General features: G+C 40.0%; 2 protein-coding genes across 4 annotated transcripts; one reads left to right on the top strand and one right to left on the bottom strand.

Annotated features, from left to right (window-relative positions):
• Window positions 1–963: 963 nt before the first annotated feature.
• On the bottom strand, window positions 964–5,238 carry LOC131303779 (ABC transporter I family member 1). Of its 3 annotated transcripts, none has more exons than XM_058330780.1 (2): window positions 4,989–5,238; window positions 964–2,075 (listed from the first exon to the last, which is right to left on the bottom strand). In XM_058330780.1, exon 2 carries the CDS (start codon window positions 1,999–2,001, stop codon window positions 1,318–1,320), a length of 684 nt encoding a protein of 227 aa, XP_058186763.1. In that variant the 5' UTR covers window positions 2,002–2,075; window positions 4,989–5,238; the 3' UTR covers window positions 964–1,317. The 3 variants fall into 3 exon arrangements, with proteins under 3 accessions (XP_058186763.1, XP_058186774.1, XP_058186778.1); XM_058330791.1 differs by having other exon boundaries at window positions 5,153–5,236; XM_058330795.1 differs by lacking the exon at window positions 4,989–5,238 and adding an exon at window positions 4,825–4,949.
• Window positions 5,239–7,527: 2,289 nt separating this feature from the next.
• Window positions 7,528–15,413, top strand: LOC131303765 (butanoate--CoA ligase AAE1-like). The gene is made up of 2 exons (XM_058330760.1): window positions 7,528–7,958; window positions 13,450–15,413. The coding sequence occupies exons 1-2, from the start codon at window positions 7,758–7,760 to the stop codon at window positions 14,923–14,925; spliced, it is 1,677 nt and encodes a 558-aa protein (XP_058186743.1). The 5' UTR covers window positions 7,528–7,757; the 3' UTR covers window positions 14,926–15,413.
• Window positions 15,414–15,621: the final 208 nt, after the last annotated feature.

Raw genomic sequence — 15,621 nt, 5'->3', positions numbered from 1 at the left:
TATATATACAAGTGTGTATGTTTATAAATTAGCACACTTTCATAATTATGCTAATTTATATATAAATATTTTTAAAAAATATTTTTATTTCGAGTGGGGGCACACGTTCGAGCAGAGGCACGTGCCCCATGTACATCCGTCCCTTCAATTAAGTATACATACATTCGGTATCCGCTCAACATGATTTTTGGTGTGCTTGAAGTTTTCGACGAGATCTACAACATGAATGATTCCAATAATTCTGGGCCCATAAAAATACAAATTGGACGGTAACTGGAGAGCGAAATTGGAGAGGAGCCGTTTCCTTTACTAAATGGGTTCAAAATCAAGCTCGAGCTAAACTCGTTTATTATAGAGTCGAGCCTAATCTAGTCCACGACAAATCGAGTCTCGTTTATTCGTTCGCAGCCTTGGGTAGGAGGTGGAGTTAACTAGGTTGATAAAACCAATCAAGCTTTTCAAAATCATACAAGTATTTTTCTCTGTTGAAAACAAGTTTTATTTAAAGCTAGTTAAGCTTTGAAATTAAGATTGAACAAGTTGTCACTTGGCTCGTGTAACTTGTGATATTCAAAACACGATTGAGTCATAATCGGCTTGAGTAAAACTCGATTGAAGTCTGCTTGCCTAATAAACACCAAGTCTAAATATATTTTCAGAACTCATTGAATTTTTAAACAAAGCTTGAAATGACCCACTCCTGCCTCATACTCCCTCCGTTCCAACTTCCAATTTGTTTGTCGAATAAAAAATTCTATTTTTTGGCCAGTAAAGGAGTGATAAAAGGGAAAAAAAGAAAAAGAAAAATGGAGTGATATATAGAAGGAGTTAAATTGTTGGGGACCAGGGGTGTATTTTGGTGATTTTCATGAAATTGTCCTCTGCAAGTTTAGAATCATCTATTTTTGCACTTTCCTGCTCTTGTGTTCAATTAGAATTCTTGAATCTTGACAGAGAAACCCGTGCAGAAAACTTACTACTATGTTTCATTATCACTTGGAAACATAAGGTCCATCACTATGGCTCGTACTCATCACGAAGGAATATCACTACAATTAACACATCATTTTAGGACCATTTCCCCAACAAGTGACAATTAAATTACAGCCCAAGATTCCAGCAAGAAAATATGAACTCTATCAAACAAAAAAATTTCATGCCGTTTTGTATCGACTCTCAACAACACATACAGTTTCCGTCAGCTCGAACATGACTCGGATTCTTCATCTGGGCAACAAGTCATCACAATCCCAATGTCTCGTAATTTATCCAAAACCTATTTGGTCACGAAAGAAATGAAATTACCATTTGAGTTTTCTAACCACCTCGATCGAGCATGTCTACCAAAGTCATCCTTCTGGGGAACCTCGGCGGCAACCTCAAACACATGGCATCTTCAATCTCAATAGGCAAGTGCGTCGCGACTATGACGATCCCGCCCTTCTTCCGGTGCTCTGCGATAATGTACTCCAACAACTTCACCCCATCCCCATCCAACGCCACCGAAGGCTCATCAAGCAGCCAAATTGGCCTATCTATGGCCAACAACCTTGCGAGCTGCACCCTCTTTCTTTGACCCATTGATAGCATTCTTGCTTTGTCTTTGGCCAACCTTCCAAGTCCCATTAGCTCTAAAGCAGGGAGAGACCCCCCTTGCTTTCCTTCAAGCACTTCAAACCACTGAACGTTGTCAAGGACTGTGAATTTGTCTTTGATGGCATCTTTTAATGAGAGCCAGTTGAGTTGAAGCTTGTATTGGTGAAAAATCCCTGCTTGGGTTATGTCGTGACCGTTCCAGAGGATTTCTCCGGCTGAAGGCTTGGAGAATCCGGCTAACATGCGCAAGAAAGTGCTTTTGCCCGAGCCGTTGGTGCCCATTAGCACTAGTGCACCGCCATCGTGAAGGGAGACATTTACGTGGCGTAAGATTTGTTGGGCGTTTCTCATGCATGAGACGTTGTTGAGGAGGAGACGGGGGAGTGGTGGTCTACGAAGAGACATTTTGGTTTGTAAATTATGGATTGAGCTAAGAGCCAAAGCCCAGTCCGATTTGTTTCAAAGGCTGCAGGATTGAGCTAGCAATTGACACCAAGAAAATCAGAATTAGTATCTCATTCCAGGGTAATTCAAATGAAATGAAATTAGCGCAATCATAGACAAACATTGGGTGTAAGCAGAAAAATATCCATTTTGCAAAATTCAATGCCCAAGTAAGCAACACTAGTTAGATTAGCAAAGTGCCCCCCAACGTTTGAAGATTTTCCTGGAGTCCACTCTTACACATGAAAACCATAGGGTTGAGGGGTAAGGATTGCCTACTCCTAGCTGAAATTCACTATATTGCCATACGACAATGACAGAAAGTGTGAAGAAAATACAAAATTGATGTTCGAAGGAAACTTGATCCGTAGAATACAGACAACCTTAAATGGTTTTTTTAAAAGCTAGATTAAAAAGGCTTGGAATTCAGGCTCAAACCAGGTACTAGAAGATAATTGCATTGTTGTCAACATGAGAAACAAGATTAAGTTTTGGCTAGGCCATTACAGAAGCATTAGCCACCTGATCACCAACCAGTTCAACAATAAACATGCCAATTGGTTGCAGTAAGAGAAAAACAATGCATGTGGCTTTAAAATACTACACATAATACATCCCCGAAACACACATGCACATCTGCCATTACTACCGGTTCTTGCATAGAAGGTCTAGAGACCACCATCAGTTCACATGAAAGGGCACAAATTACCAAGGCAATGGTCATACCCTTATTTGCAAGATAAATGAAGACTCAAAACAAAGCATAAACCAGATTCTAAGTAAGTCAGATGAAATTGAAATTACTTTCTTATTCTTACCGATCCTCAACAGTTAGTTGGTTATTAATCCCAAATTCATTAAAGCTCAACTTCTGAATTACTTCATCAGCTACCAATCATTGAAAACAGCAAAACACAAAAAAACATAAATGCTAAATGAATCCTAAAAGGATTTGCGACAGAGAATTAGAAATGAAAAAATTTCCTGGAGTGGTAGGGTAGCATGGCTAGAGGATAAGATAAGAGAAAATAGACTAACAGGGTTGGAACATGTCTATCGTATATCAGCCGCAAGAGGAATGATATGATTACGGTAGAGTGTAACACTAAGGGAGGGGTAGACGATGGACCATAATTGATTGTAGAGGCGGCAAGCTCAAAATGATCAATGTTTTTTTAATATCACATAACACAATGCCCTCAACAGAGTCCAATGGAGAAAACAAATTCATGCATCCAACTCAAATTGATTGAGACTCAAGGCTTCGTTTGGTTTGGTAATCCACAAAGGATGGCCAACTGCGTCAGACAAATTATGGTGCCTAGGGTGACTAAGATCCCCGCCAGCGTCGATAGGACAATCCACACACACTTGCTCTCTATTGTGGTGTCTTGTCAGCCCAATAGTAGGTTAGATATCCGGCTTAATACTAGGAAGGATGAGAAAAAAGATGGGAACGGAGGGGAAATGTCTGGCTTGGAAAAATAAGGGATGCTCAGATGAGACAAGTGGAGGGAGATTATTTTAACCGTTGGACAAGGAGGGAACCTAATCTGCATGGGAGAAACTAAGTAATAGCACCCTACATGTGGTATTAATTAATCCGCCATCTAGGAGATTACTCCATGAAATAGTAAAGGAGAAGAAATGGTTCCATACATAATACTGCAAAACAAACAACTGACTATATAATCCCAGGATATGTTGGGGGACCACAAGTTCCCCACACTCCTTATGCCCCTTATAATATTGCAATCAAACATGTGTTGATTGATATTTGACAATGGGAGAGGTGTGATTTGTTCACACCTTGAGCAATGTTAAGGCCCTGGGGCATGGAGTGAAAGACGATGATGGTCCGAGCATTGGGAAATTTTGTCCCCTAGATTGTTGGAGTTATTTAACCATACATGGTGATTGGGTCTTACCAGTTCAAAATCAGTTTGAATGTAACTTCAACTCTAGGTAGGACCATCTTTTCATAAATCAAAACTACACCTTTCTACAGCTCAAAATCTAGGTAAATTGTATACCACGCCTCTTTGACAAGCTAACAAAGCAAAACAAAACACCACCTCCAAAACATCTGTTGCCGCATTTCTTTGAGAACATTCAACCTAAGCACAAGTCTAACTTCATCGAATATAATATAATGGCACCGGCATTCTGCTTGTATAGGAAGCTAAAAGTTGAAGTGCAAGCTTCAGAAGTGCTCATTGAACTACAAGCGTACAACCTCCTCAAATCTATTACTCTTTTATTGGTAATATCACTTTTCGTGTCAACGTCAATTATGAGGCTGACTCTAATTTTAGTTTCCTCAATCACCCCTTTTAACTGCCTATAGAAACTGTCAACAAGGAGAAAAAATGCCACCCTTTTCTTCTCCTCTCTTTTGTAGTGTGCCTGGGCGTCTAATAACACTAAAAAGAGACCCATCTTAAATCACAATGTCAAACAACAAGAACCCTTTTTGTAAATTCAATTCAGACAAGGTTTAAAGATCTATCATAATATTTACCCAATATATATATATATATATATATATATATATATATATATATATATATATATATATATATATCATAGCTCACTGGTAATTTACATCAAACATCATAGCTCACTGGTAATTTACATCAAACAGTTGGTGTGCCTGTATTAAATCCCAAATTAACCTCAGATTCCAAAGTGCTCAAAATTACAAATGGCTCAAAATTAAAAAGTGGTAATGGCTATAGATCCCAAAGTGCTCCTAGAATTCAAGAGAATGTACACTGTACACACCTTTGCTATTGAAGTTTAAGACTCGATGAGAACCATTGAACTAAAAAATTACGCGGGAAACGGAACTGCTGAAATATGTCACAGCTAAATGCGTCGTTGCCTCAATTTGTGTTGTGTTGCCAGCAAATAATGCACAGAGAGAGAGAGAGAGAGAGAGAGGTTACCTGTTGAAGCTACTGGTTTGTTTTGGTTTTCCTTTGGCCGAAGTAGACCAAGACAGGGAGAGATGGTTTTTTTTTTTTCGGGGGGTTGTAATTATGTTACTCTGTGAAGCCTGGTTTAGTTCGGGGGTAACGACATGCGAGAGAGACGAGAGAGTGAGACTTACAGACGAGAGACGAGTGAGAGTCTGAGAGATCGATCTGTTTCTCCTGGCTGCCTTTCCCTCTCTCTGTTATGGCGCCTCAGGAGAAGAATATACGGAGACCTAATTACAGTTTTCGCCCATATTTTAATAAGTTATAACATTTTAACCCCGTGCGTATCCAAAAAGTATCCATAGCGTATATATTGGCAGGTTTTTTACTTGTACCCCCAATTCATAAAGTGCTTCCTCTGTGAAAAATATTCCTACGTGTTCTATTATTTTGTGACATATTTGTGCAGTGGCTCTTGAGAACCTTTTGATATCCATGGGGTTGAACATTGTCAAATTATGATTTACCTAGACCCCGAAGCTTAGTGCGCCTGCTACTGCATTATGCAATATTAGGTGATTCTCTCTCTCTATAATGATGTTGGGATATTCACTTGAATTTGTTGAGGGGGAGGAAACCTCCACATGCTAAGACAACTCCGTTTGGTGTGCAAAATTCATTGCCAATGCTAATAGTTGGCTTGGCTGGTGAACATCACAATAATAGCTCCAATGGTGAGCCAAAAGCTAGTGACGCCAAATTTTGGCAAACCCATTTATTGTGCCGGATTTGATTTCTATAATTAGTCGATGTGCGTGAAAGTTAGTCTGGACACCTTAGTTATCAAAAAAGATGCTTTGCACCGGTAAAATTTGTAACTAAGGCAAAATGAGTTTTCAACAAAAGGGATGCACCTCTTTCCTTCCCGTTGTTTTCCTTCCTCTTCGTATCCTATCTCTATAGTTGCGAGATGATTGAGACTCTCTCCTTAGGGAGAGTAGATCTTCCGCTCTCCCCATTATATTTGGACTACAGGGACCCATATTTGGAGTTCTAAATCTAGATTTTGGCTCTTGAATCGACTGAGTAATGGTGTTCCTAAGTTCTCCAACAGCGACGGTGAATGCGTCAAGATGCAAATACTGTGGTGGGAACAAGATCCGGTGGCGATTTTCCACCAACCTCCCCTAGTAGAGTATTGGGTACGACATTGAAGCTAAGCGGCTTTTCCCTTTCTTTTTTACATTTGTTTGTTCATGCTCTTTTGGTGTATTTTGCTTTGTTTTGTTGTATTTGTACATGCTTTGATACATACATAATTGAGATGATTTTGCTTGTCAAAAAAAGAAAAGAAAAGGAATACGTTGTCAAAATAGAGCATCTAGAAAAGAGATAGTAACACATTTCTACGTCCATTTTCACACCGACAGCTTGGATTTAATCCGAACTTCTATTGATCCGAGCCGTCCATTGTTTGGATTAAAATCCGAGCCGTCCATTGCCCAGATGGACAGCCCGGATGCACCCTGTAGGGCCTGTAGGGCACCCGGTCTACAAGATCCCCGAATCCAGTACTCCGTATTACTTTTTTTTTAATCAATGAAAGTATTGTCAGAATAATTAAATTAACACATTGGGGGAGGAGATGAACCCAAGCTGTCAAAGAATTAGATTAATTGACCAATCATAAACACACTATGAATCGAAGATGTGACAAGTTAAAGAGTGATTTCACGTATCTAGAGAATTTTGTAAATACTGTCGCCTTCTTTATTTATTCCGTAAGCAACCTTTCCAATTTGAGCGTGCGTTACGTGGTTAGGCAATAGAACATGAGTGATTGCGATGATATTATGGGCCAGTTGTATTTGATTTAGACTTTTCGCTGACAACCATGAGGATTGGTCAATTAAGTATTTAATTTAATTAATGATCCATTTGGAACACGTCTCAATTTTCTGTCTGGAGTATAGAAAGATATATGTGATCTTGGTCGATTCCAAAAATGCTGACTTAGCCAATAGTATAGTATTTTCGAGTGATATGATTTCTCATCTAACGTAAGCTAGGATGCACAACGATCCTATTTGATTGTTAAAGCTATTCATTTCGTAAATTTCAATGTATTTATTATTCATGAGAATTAAATTAGGTCGATCGAACATTGATATCTTGAACTAAGCATGTGAACACTCATATCTTGAACTGAGTATGTATGTGTGTGTGTATAGATATATATATCGCAAGAGAAACAGGCTCATACCGTCCATTTATCTTCAAACAGATATGTTCCGATCAATATTTTATTTTAATTGAACTAATTTTTGCAAGAACGATGGATAAATACATCGAGACCTATAAAGTGAACAACTCAGATCTTTAAGTGGAAACGTAATCATACTTTGAATGAGTAATATTACATACACAGATTGGCTTATTTAAACACAGATTGGCTCATAACCGTCCGATAAACTTGAACACCTTTTTATTTGGTGAAAACCGTGAAGCCCACGTCCTTCCAACGGTTTTAAAAAGCCAGAGCTGAACGAACTTTTCTTTTTAGGAGGTTCAGAGTATATACTGTATGAGCCAAAACAGAAAGCTAAACAAACAGAAGAGTCTAAAGACTACAGCTGTGCTGCTAAATGCTAATGCCACCCACCAGTGACCAGTCCACAACGGTCAAAACTCATCAGTAGTCTCTCTGTTCATTGCCTAACCAGTCTCATCATCGTCGTTTGAACAGTCTCATCATCATCGTTCTCCAGCTTTTCCATTTCCTTATCCGGTAATCCGATGGAGGGTACGATCCAGTGCTCCGCAAACTACGTCCCTCTGTCTCCGATAAGCTTCTTGAAAAGGTCGGCTATGGTGTATAGAGACGCACCCTCTGTTGTCTATGGTGACGTCAGATTCACTTGGGGAGAGACTCTTGACAGGTGCACCAGACTCGCTTCTTCCCTCACCCTCCTCGGTATTTCTTCTCCTGGGGATGTGGTCAGTCCCATTTCTCTCTCTCTTCTCTTTCTTCTTTTCTGGGTCTCATATTTTTTAGCAGTTTCAATTTTCAGGTTTTTTTTTTTTTTTTTGGTTATTTCATTGTGATTGTGAGATGTTCTTTCTCTTCTTGCTTAATCTTGGGTTATATGCAGCCGCTTTGGATGGTGAGAAATGGTGAGTTAAGAAAGGGGAGTCCTTTCTCACCTAATCTCACTATTTTTGTGAGAAATGGGAAGAGCCAATAAAAAAAATCCATTTTTGTTTTGTAAAATTCTAGAGAGAGAACAAACAAAACGTAATTTCATTTCTCACTGAATCTGTTTTTCTAAGGTTACACACACATCATTCTCAGCCTTGTTATTGGAAGAAAGAAAGGCACATGGATTGCTGAGCTGGAAACTCGCTGGGCTAACCCACTGCATTGAACTGCTTCTAACTGCCCTTTAAAGCACCAGATTAACCAACTTAAAACAACATTAACCACTCTTAATGTGCTGGCTTAACACCCCCCTTCAAACTAATGGGTGGATCACCAACCATTTGTTTGGATTTAAGTAACCTGAACCTAGAAACAGGCAAACCTTTGGTGAATATGTCTGCAATTTGAGCATTAGTCCCAATGAAATAAAGAACAATTTGTTTGGCCAATACTTGTTCTCTGATAAAGTGATAATCGATTTCTATATGCTTTGTCCTTGCATGAAACACAGGATTATTAGCCAATGCAATAGCAGACCTATTATCACAACATAAGATATGAGGAGGAGAAATGGGGACCTTCAATTCAGTGAACACTGCTGTATCCAAACTAAGTCAGCAGCAGTTTGTGCCATGGCACGATATTATGCCTCCGTAGATGAACGAGCAACCGTGGGTTGCTTCTTAGCACACCATGAAACTAGATTGGAACCAAAAAAGACAGCATAACCTGTGGTGGATCTCCTATCAACAGGATCCCCTGCCCAATCGGCATCAGCAAAAGCAGTTAAAGCCAAGGGACCAGCAACAAAATGAAGCCCTTGATTGATAGTACCCTTAATGTACCGCAGGATACGTTTTACAGCCCCATAGTGACTCAGTTTTGGTTGGTGCATATGTTGACACACCACATTGATAGGAAAAGAAAGTTCAGGTCTTGTTAATGTAAGGTATTGCAAGGAACCCACTAATGATCTGAACAACTGAACATCAGGAAATAAAGGATCAGCAGGATTAATAGGGACTTTAGCAGAAATAGGAGAAGAACTAGGCTCGAAGACCATACAAAGCTTTGGTTAACTTGCAAACATAATTTGGATGACTGGGATCTTTGTAAGTTTGTAACCCAAAGGTTGCTTCATATACACATTTTCTGAGAGCAGCCCATGTAAAAAGGCATTGGAGACATCCAATTTTCTCAAAGGCCAGTGAAACTGAACAGCCAAACTTAAGACAATCCTAAGGGTTGGTTGCTTAATAACCGGACTGAACGTCTCAGTGAAATCCATGCCCTCATATTGCTGATTACCATTAGCTACAAGCCTAGCTTTGTATCGAGCGATAGTGCCATCAGAGTGTCTTTTAATCTTGAATATCCACTGACATCCAATAATGTTACCATGAGGAGGAGGAGGGACCAGAGTCCATGTACCTTGTTTGACTAACAGTATGTAAAGTAATGGAAATAACCAGGAATATCTATTGAAATCATCAATTATTAACAGATAATATCTGTAATCTTGAACAGAAGGAACAGGGGCAGGGCCCCACACATCCATATGTAAAAGATCAAAAGGCTTAGAAGAAGTAGTGACTGAAACAGGAAAAGGAAGCTTGTGACTTTTTGCTTGATTACAACTAAAACAAGTCACATCAAAAGGTTTATGAACAGGCAGTTGAAACTGCTTTATTAAGGACTCACACAAAGTAGGACTCGGATGGCCTAACTTTTGATGCCATACCACAGCAGAGGACACAGGAGAAGTGTAAAGGACTTGAGAACCTGAGGAAGAGGAACCAGCTTTACATGAGGTCTGAATTGGGTATAAACCCTGAAGACATGGTCCCTTGTGTAGAACTTGGAGTGTGTGATTGTCCTGAATCATGTATCCATTACAATCAAAGATTAGAGAACAATTATTGTCTTTTGCAAACTGATGCACAGACAAAAGATTGTGAGTTATGGCAGGTGAGTGCAATACATGATTTAGTTTAAAGCTGATATGAGGAGTGGGTAAAAGACCTTTACCAGAGTATGACACAGGAATTGAAACTCCATTTCCAACAACACCACCTCCTGGTTAGCAAGGTTGATGAATCTGAAGATTGGCCAAATTATTGGTGACATGGGATGATGCTCCACTATCAAAGAACCAGTTTGGAGTGATGGCAGGAGAATCCATACTAGAAAAGGAAGAAGAGGCATGTTGTACAACTTGATGCCCTCCATGACTAACCATATTTGCTACTAGTGGTGGATAAGAGGTTTTGGGATACTGTGAAGAAGTAGAACCAATGTACTGTCCATTAGATCCCCCATTCTGTCCAATAAAACCAGGAAAACCCCCATGCTGATCATGAAAACCAGAAAATCCCCCAGGCTGACCATTAAAACCAGAGAAACCTCCATGCTGACCATGAAAACCTGAAAAACCCCCATTATGACCAGGAAAACTTCCAGAAACACCATTGTATCTCATTACAGAATTTTGTAATTGAGATGTAAAACCTGGTGGAGTAAATCCTGTAAAACTCCCTCAGTCCCTTGATTTCCAAACCATGGTGATGAACCTGATCTGCCATGCATGTAAGATGGTGGTGGTTGAAAAGGTATATTCTGCCTGTAATAGCAATACACAGTTGTGTGGTTGTTCTTTCCACAGATTTGACACTCAGGTCTTTGGTTTCCTCCAATCCAAAACCTCTGCCTCTCCTATTTCTGTTGAAACCTCCATCATAAGAATTGTTTCTATGTGACTTGGGGAAAAACTGAGGATAAAATGGACCTGGTCCATTGAAAGGTTGAAACATCTGAACTTGAGAGGATGAACTTCCAATATTATCAGAAAACATTGAAGGTCTAGAAGATAAGCTTGCACTAAAAGGTTGAGATTTAGTCATGTCTGGTGGTTTGGATGTAGCCACAAACACTTTTGCAGAGTTTAACTCCTCTTTGTGAGTTCGTGACTCCTCAGAATGAAGTATTGTGGTTAATTCCTCAAAAGTAATAGCTCCTCCTCTAACACCAATAGCTGTTCTCAATTGTTTAAACTCCTCTTTTGGTAAGCCATTTAGAGTATAAAAGACCAAATCATCATCATCTATATGATGCCCCACAGCCTCTAATCTCTGAGCATGACTTCTAATTTCATCAATATAACTATCCATAGTTCCTGTTTTGGTTACACTGTACAGTCTATTTTTCAACTCATGAATTCGTGACCTAGAAAGAGAATTAAATCGCTGCGCCAGTGAGAACCACACTTGTGAAACAAATTCAAGCCCTAAAACATGTGTTAAGGTAGTTGAGGACAGACTTGCAGTCAAACACGATAGAAGTTGATTATTAATCAACATCCACTTAGTATAATCAGGATTCACAATCGGATTGTTTGAAGAATCTCGAGTGGTGGATGAAGGACACTGAGTAGTTCCATCTAAAAACCCTATGTAACCATTCGCACGAAATGCATTCATCACTCCCGTTTTCCATAACAAATAATTTCCAGAGTCAAGTTTGATATCTACCAAAGAATGAAAGTTGGACACCAGGAGTGCGAGTGCTGGTGGAATAGTGGCCGAGGAAGAAGAAGAAGATGATTCCATCATTTCTTGTAATCAGAATCAAATGAAATCGTCAACACCGCTGAACACACAACTCTGAATTTGAACTGTATCTTTGAGAAATTCGTCAGGATCTAGATGACAGACTCTCGTCACAACGCTCTGAATTTGAACTGTTCTCAATTGTTTTCTTTCTATTTCTCACCAAAATACTCAATCCAAATAAGTGATTTGGCTCCAAATCATAACCCATTCTTTTCTTTTCTCAAGAAATCCCATAATCCAATGTGAACTGTAACTGTGGTTGTGAAGTGTGAGATAAATATGGTATTTTTCACATCTGTTCGTTGGTTTGTGTATTTCAGCATACCAATCAATCTTTAGTGATTATACGTTTTTGGACTCGATGGTTCATGTAGTTGGACATCGACTTTGCAAAATTTCCATGAAAGTTGAAACCTTTATTTTTTATTTTTAAATAATCGGATGTCCGGGCCGGTTTGCATGCAGCTCTACTAATTTCGGGGCTTAATGACTGGGAAAACATCCAATGGCCTCAAGTTTGGGTCTCCGTGGGACTTCAACATGATTTTGAACATGAGATCTCGTGAAACACGAACACTTATTTGCTTTCTTTAGCCCATTTGGCCAAACTTTTGGGATGAAAGTTGAAACTGTTAGTAATTAACTTGCTACCGAAATTTATTGAATCTCCATTGGTTTATTTGCTTCTTGTTTGTTTCGTATTAATCTCGTCTTCTCTTTGAATCTCCATTGGCCCATTCATCAGTCATTACAGACTTTCCTTACCCCCAAAAAAGCAAACCGTCCACCGTTGTGCCACCGGACACACACGTTTAATTGAGAGGAAAAACTCCGATTTGTATTAATCACCCGTTACTTTGCATGAAAACACCTCTCACTCACCGGTTCTCTATTCCTCGCTCACAGCTTCACACCTCTCTCTCTCTCTCTCTCTCACACACACACACACACACGCCATACATACACATATACAACGAAAGGGCAGACCAAACACACCACATGCCTTCAAGGCAAGCGCGCAAAACAGATGGGGAAGTTGGGAGTTGGGCTTCTGACATTGGGGATGGAATCCTCTACACACACACACTTGGGAGGACCTTGACCAAGTCCACATATGCAAGGAGCCTAGGAGGATTTCTCTTTCAAACACCGTCTGGCAAATACAAATTGCAGTGTAACCATGCTTCAGTTTTCTTTCTAGATAAAAAGGTTTGATGGCATGTTTACCACAGTTGCTTATAGTGTATGGTCTTGCTTTCTGAATATAAGTAATTGTTTAGGGGCTAAACTTAGATCCTGCTATTTTAGTGTATGAGTAGTACGAAGACTGTTACGGATGTAGAATTATGGAGGCATTGTCCGAAATATAGGGCTCTTTTTTGATTTTCTTCAGTGTCTATAGAGAAAGGCTAAACAGGTTTGTTTCGGTTCTAATCGTGATTCTTAAATGTATAATTGTGGAATTGTGGATTCGGGGGCCTGGAGCTGCTGCGCTATTATACTGTGCCTCTATCATGTTATAGCATCTTGAAAATGTGCATTGCCACTCTATTTCCTCTTTATTCTCAATTTTTTATTTCGTTCTTGTTTCTTGTAAAGCTCTGTGGAAATATATCTTTCTCTGTTGGCCGTGTACTTAATGTTTTTTATGCTTAAGGAAGCTTAATTTTATTTGGAACAGGTTGCTTCATTAGCCCCCAATATTCCAGCAACGTATGAACTTCACTTTGGAGTTCCAATGGCTGGTGCAGTGCTTTGCACACTTAATATCCGCCACGATTCTAAAATGGTTTCGGTACTATTGAAGCATTCAAAAGCCAAACTAATATTCGTAGATTACCAACTTCTTGATGTTGCCAGGGAAGCAATAGAAATTCTATCCAAGACAAGCACCAATCTTCCTCGTCTAGTTGTAATCCTGGAGTCTGATAAAACATTGACTCCCACCACCGGCAAAACTGTTTCAACGAATGGAAGCTTGGAATATGAGAAGGTTTTAACAATGGGAAAGCCTGATTTCGAGATTAAGTGGCCAAGTGATGAATGGGATCCAATTTCGCTCAACTACACTTCAGGCACAACATCAAGCCCAAAAGGAGTTGTTTATAGCCACAGGGGTGCTTACCTAAATTCTTTAGCTGCTGTTCTTCTGAATGAAATGCCCTCAATGCCCGTTTATTTGTGGACCGTTCCGATGTTTCACTGCAACGGTTGGTGCCTTACTTGGGGTGTTGCGGCCCAAGGTGGCACGAATATTTGCCTGAGAAATGTCTCTGCAAATGGAATTTTCAGCTCTATTTCTCAGCACAAGGTGACCCACATGGGTGGTGCACCCACGATTTTGAACATGATAGTGAATGCCCCAGTAAATGACCGAAAACCCCTTTCACGGAAAGTGGCAGTCATGACAGGTGCTGCCCCACCACCACCGCAAGTACTTTTTAAGATGCAAGAGCTAGGGTTTGACGTGACTCACTCGTATGGTTTGACCGAAACCTATGGTCCTGGGACCGTTTGCTCTTGGAAGCCAGAGTGGAATTCCCTCTCACCCATGGCACAAGCCAAATTCAAGGCCCGTCAGGGTGTGCATCATATAGGCATGGAGGAAGTCGATGTAAAGGATCCTGTTACCATGAAAAGTGTCACACCGGATGCAAAAACAATGGGCGAGGTTATGTTCAGAGGCAACACGGTGATGAACGGATACCTAAATGATACCAAAGCAACACAAGATGCTTTCAAAGGTGGGTGGTTTCGAAGTGGGGACTTGGGCGTGAAACACCCTGATGGGTATATAGAACTAAAGGATCGGTCAAAGGACATTATCATATCAGGAGGAGAGAATATAAGCACGATTGAGGTGGAGTCCGTGTTGTTTAGCCATCCAGCGGTTCTTGAGGCTGCGGTTGTTGGTAGGCCCGACGATCACTGGGGGGAAACGCCTTGTGCATTTGTGAAGTTGAAGGATGGATGTAATGTGAGCAGCGATGAGATTATGAAGTACTGTCGTGATCTTTTGCCTCATTACATGGCTCCGAGGACTGTTGTTTTCGAGGACTTGCCAAAAACATCAACTGGAAAGACGCAGAAGTTTGTTCTCAGGGGGAAAGCTAAAGCTATGGGGAGCCTCACAAGGAGGAGCACCAGCAAATTGTAAAGCTACTTCTTTGGGTTGCTAAATATTGAAGTACATGGCTGTTCAAAGCTCTTGCATGTTGTATTGTTTGTCCAGACCTTCTGCTGCCTTTGTCCATTACCATAAAAGCAAGAAGTAAATAAATTGTTGATTCGACTGCAGTAATGAGAAACTTTGGGTCTGATTCATGAATGTGGTCCGGTCGGAAAATGTTGGGGTCCCATTCTCCAACAAATATCAGTGGGCATTCTATATTCGAGAAGGGCTCATCATCCCGGAAGTTGTCAAAGCATCGCATTACAATGCATCGTTTGAAGGATTTAATTGACGTTCTTCAATTCGAGTGTGAGAAACACAAAGCAAATCTGGATTTGATTAAAGACGCTTTGGATATTATTATTGCTAGTGAAAATAAGAAATCCTTTGCCAAAGGAAAGTAATGGTGTCCAGATGGTAGAGTGTGTGCAAAAACCCAGTTTAATGGAATCATTTCCTCTTATTTTTGTCAAGGCCAAGTGGTGTTTTTTTAACCTATGGATTCAAATGATGACCGAGTGATTTCTTTTCATTTTTAAAGAGAGAAAAAGGTTTTAGTAAAACATATCTAAGCTTAAGAATTGTCAAAAACGCATATGCAATCCCGTCGTGCGTTTTACGTGGTACGTTTGATGCCCATCTGTTGATATTGTATTTTTTTTTTTTGGAGCGGGTATGTCG

The sequence above is a fragment of the Rhododendron vialii genome, chromosome 1a, assembly GCF_030253575.1.
Source record: "Rhododendron vialii isolate Sample 1 chromosome 1a, ASM3025357v1".
Classification (NCBI taxonomy): Eukaryota; Viridiplantae; Streptophyta; class Magnoliopsida; order Ericales; family Ericaceae; genus Rhododendron; species Rhododendron vialii.
The sequence above is the reverse complement of the archived record's forward strand: the minus strand, read 5'-3'. Positions and strand labels throughout refer to the sequence as shown.

Bases quoted from the DNA above. Each gene is read 5' to 3' on its own strand.
- LOC131303765 (XM_058330760.1), top strand. From the start codon at position 7,758: ATGGAGGGTACGATCCAGTGCTCCGCAAACTACGTCCCTCTGTCTCCG. The intron at 7,959-13,449 runs GTCAGTCCCATT...TATTTGGAACAG, and splicing joins TTTCTTCTCCTGGGGATGTG to GTTGCTTCATTAGCCCCCAA.
- LOC131303779 (XM_058330780.1), bottom strand. From the start codon at position 2,001: ATGTCTCTTCGTAGACCACCACTCCCCCGTCTCCTCCTCAACAACGTC.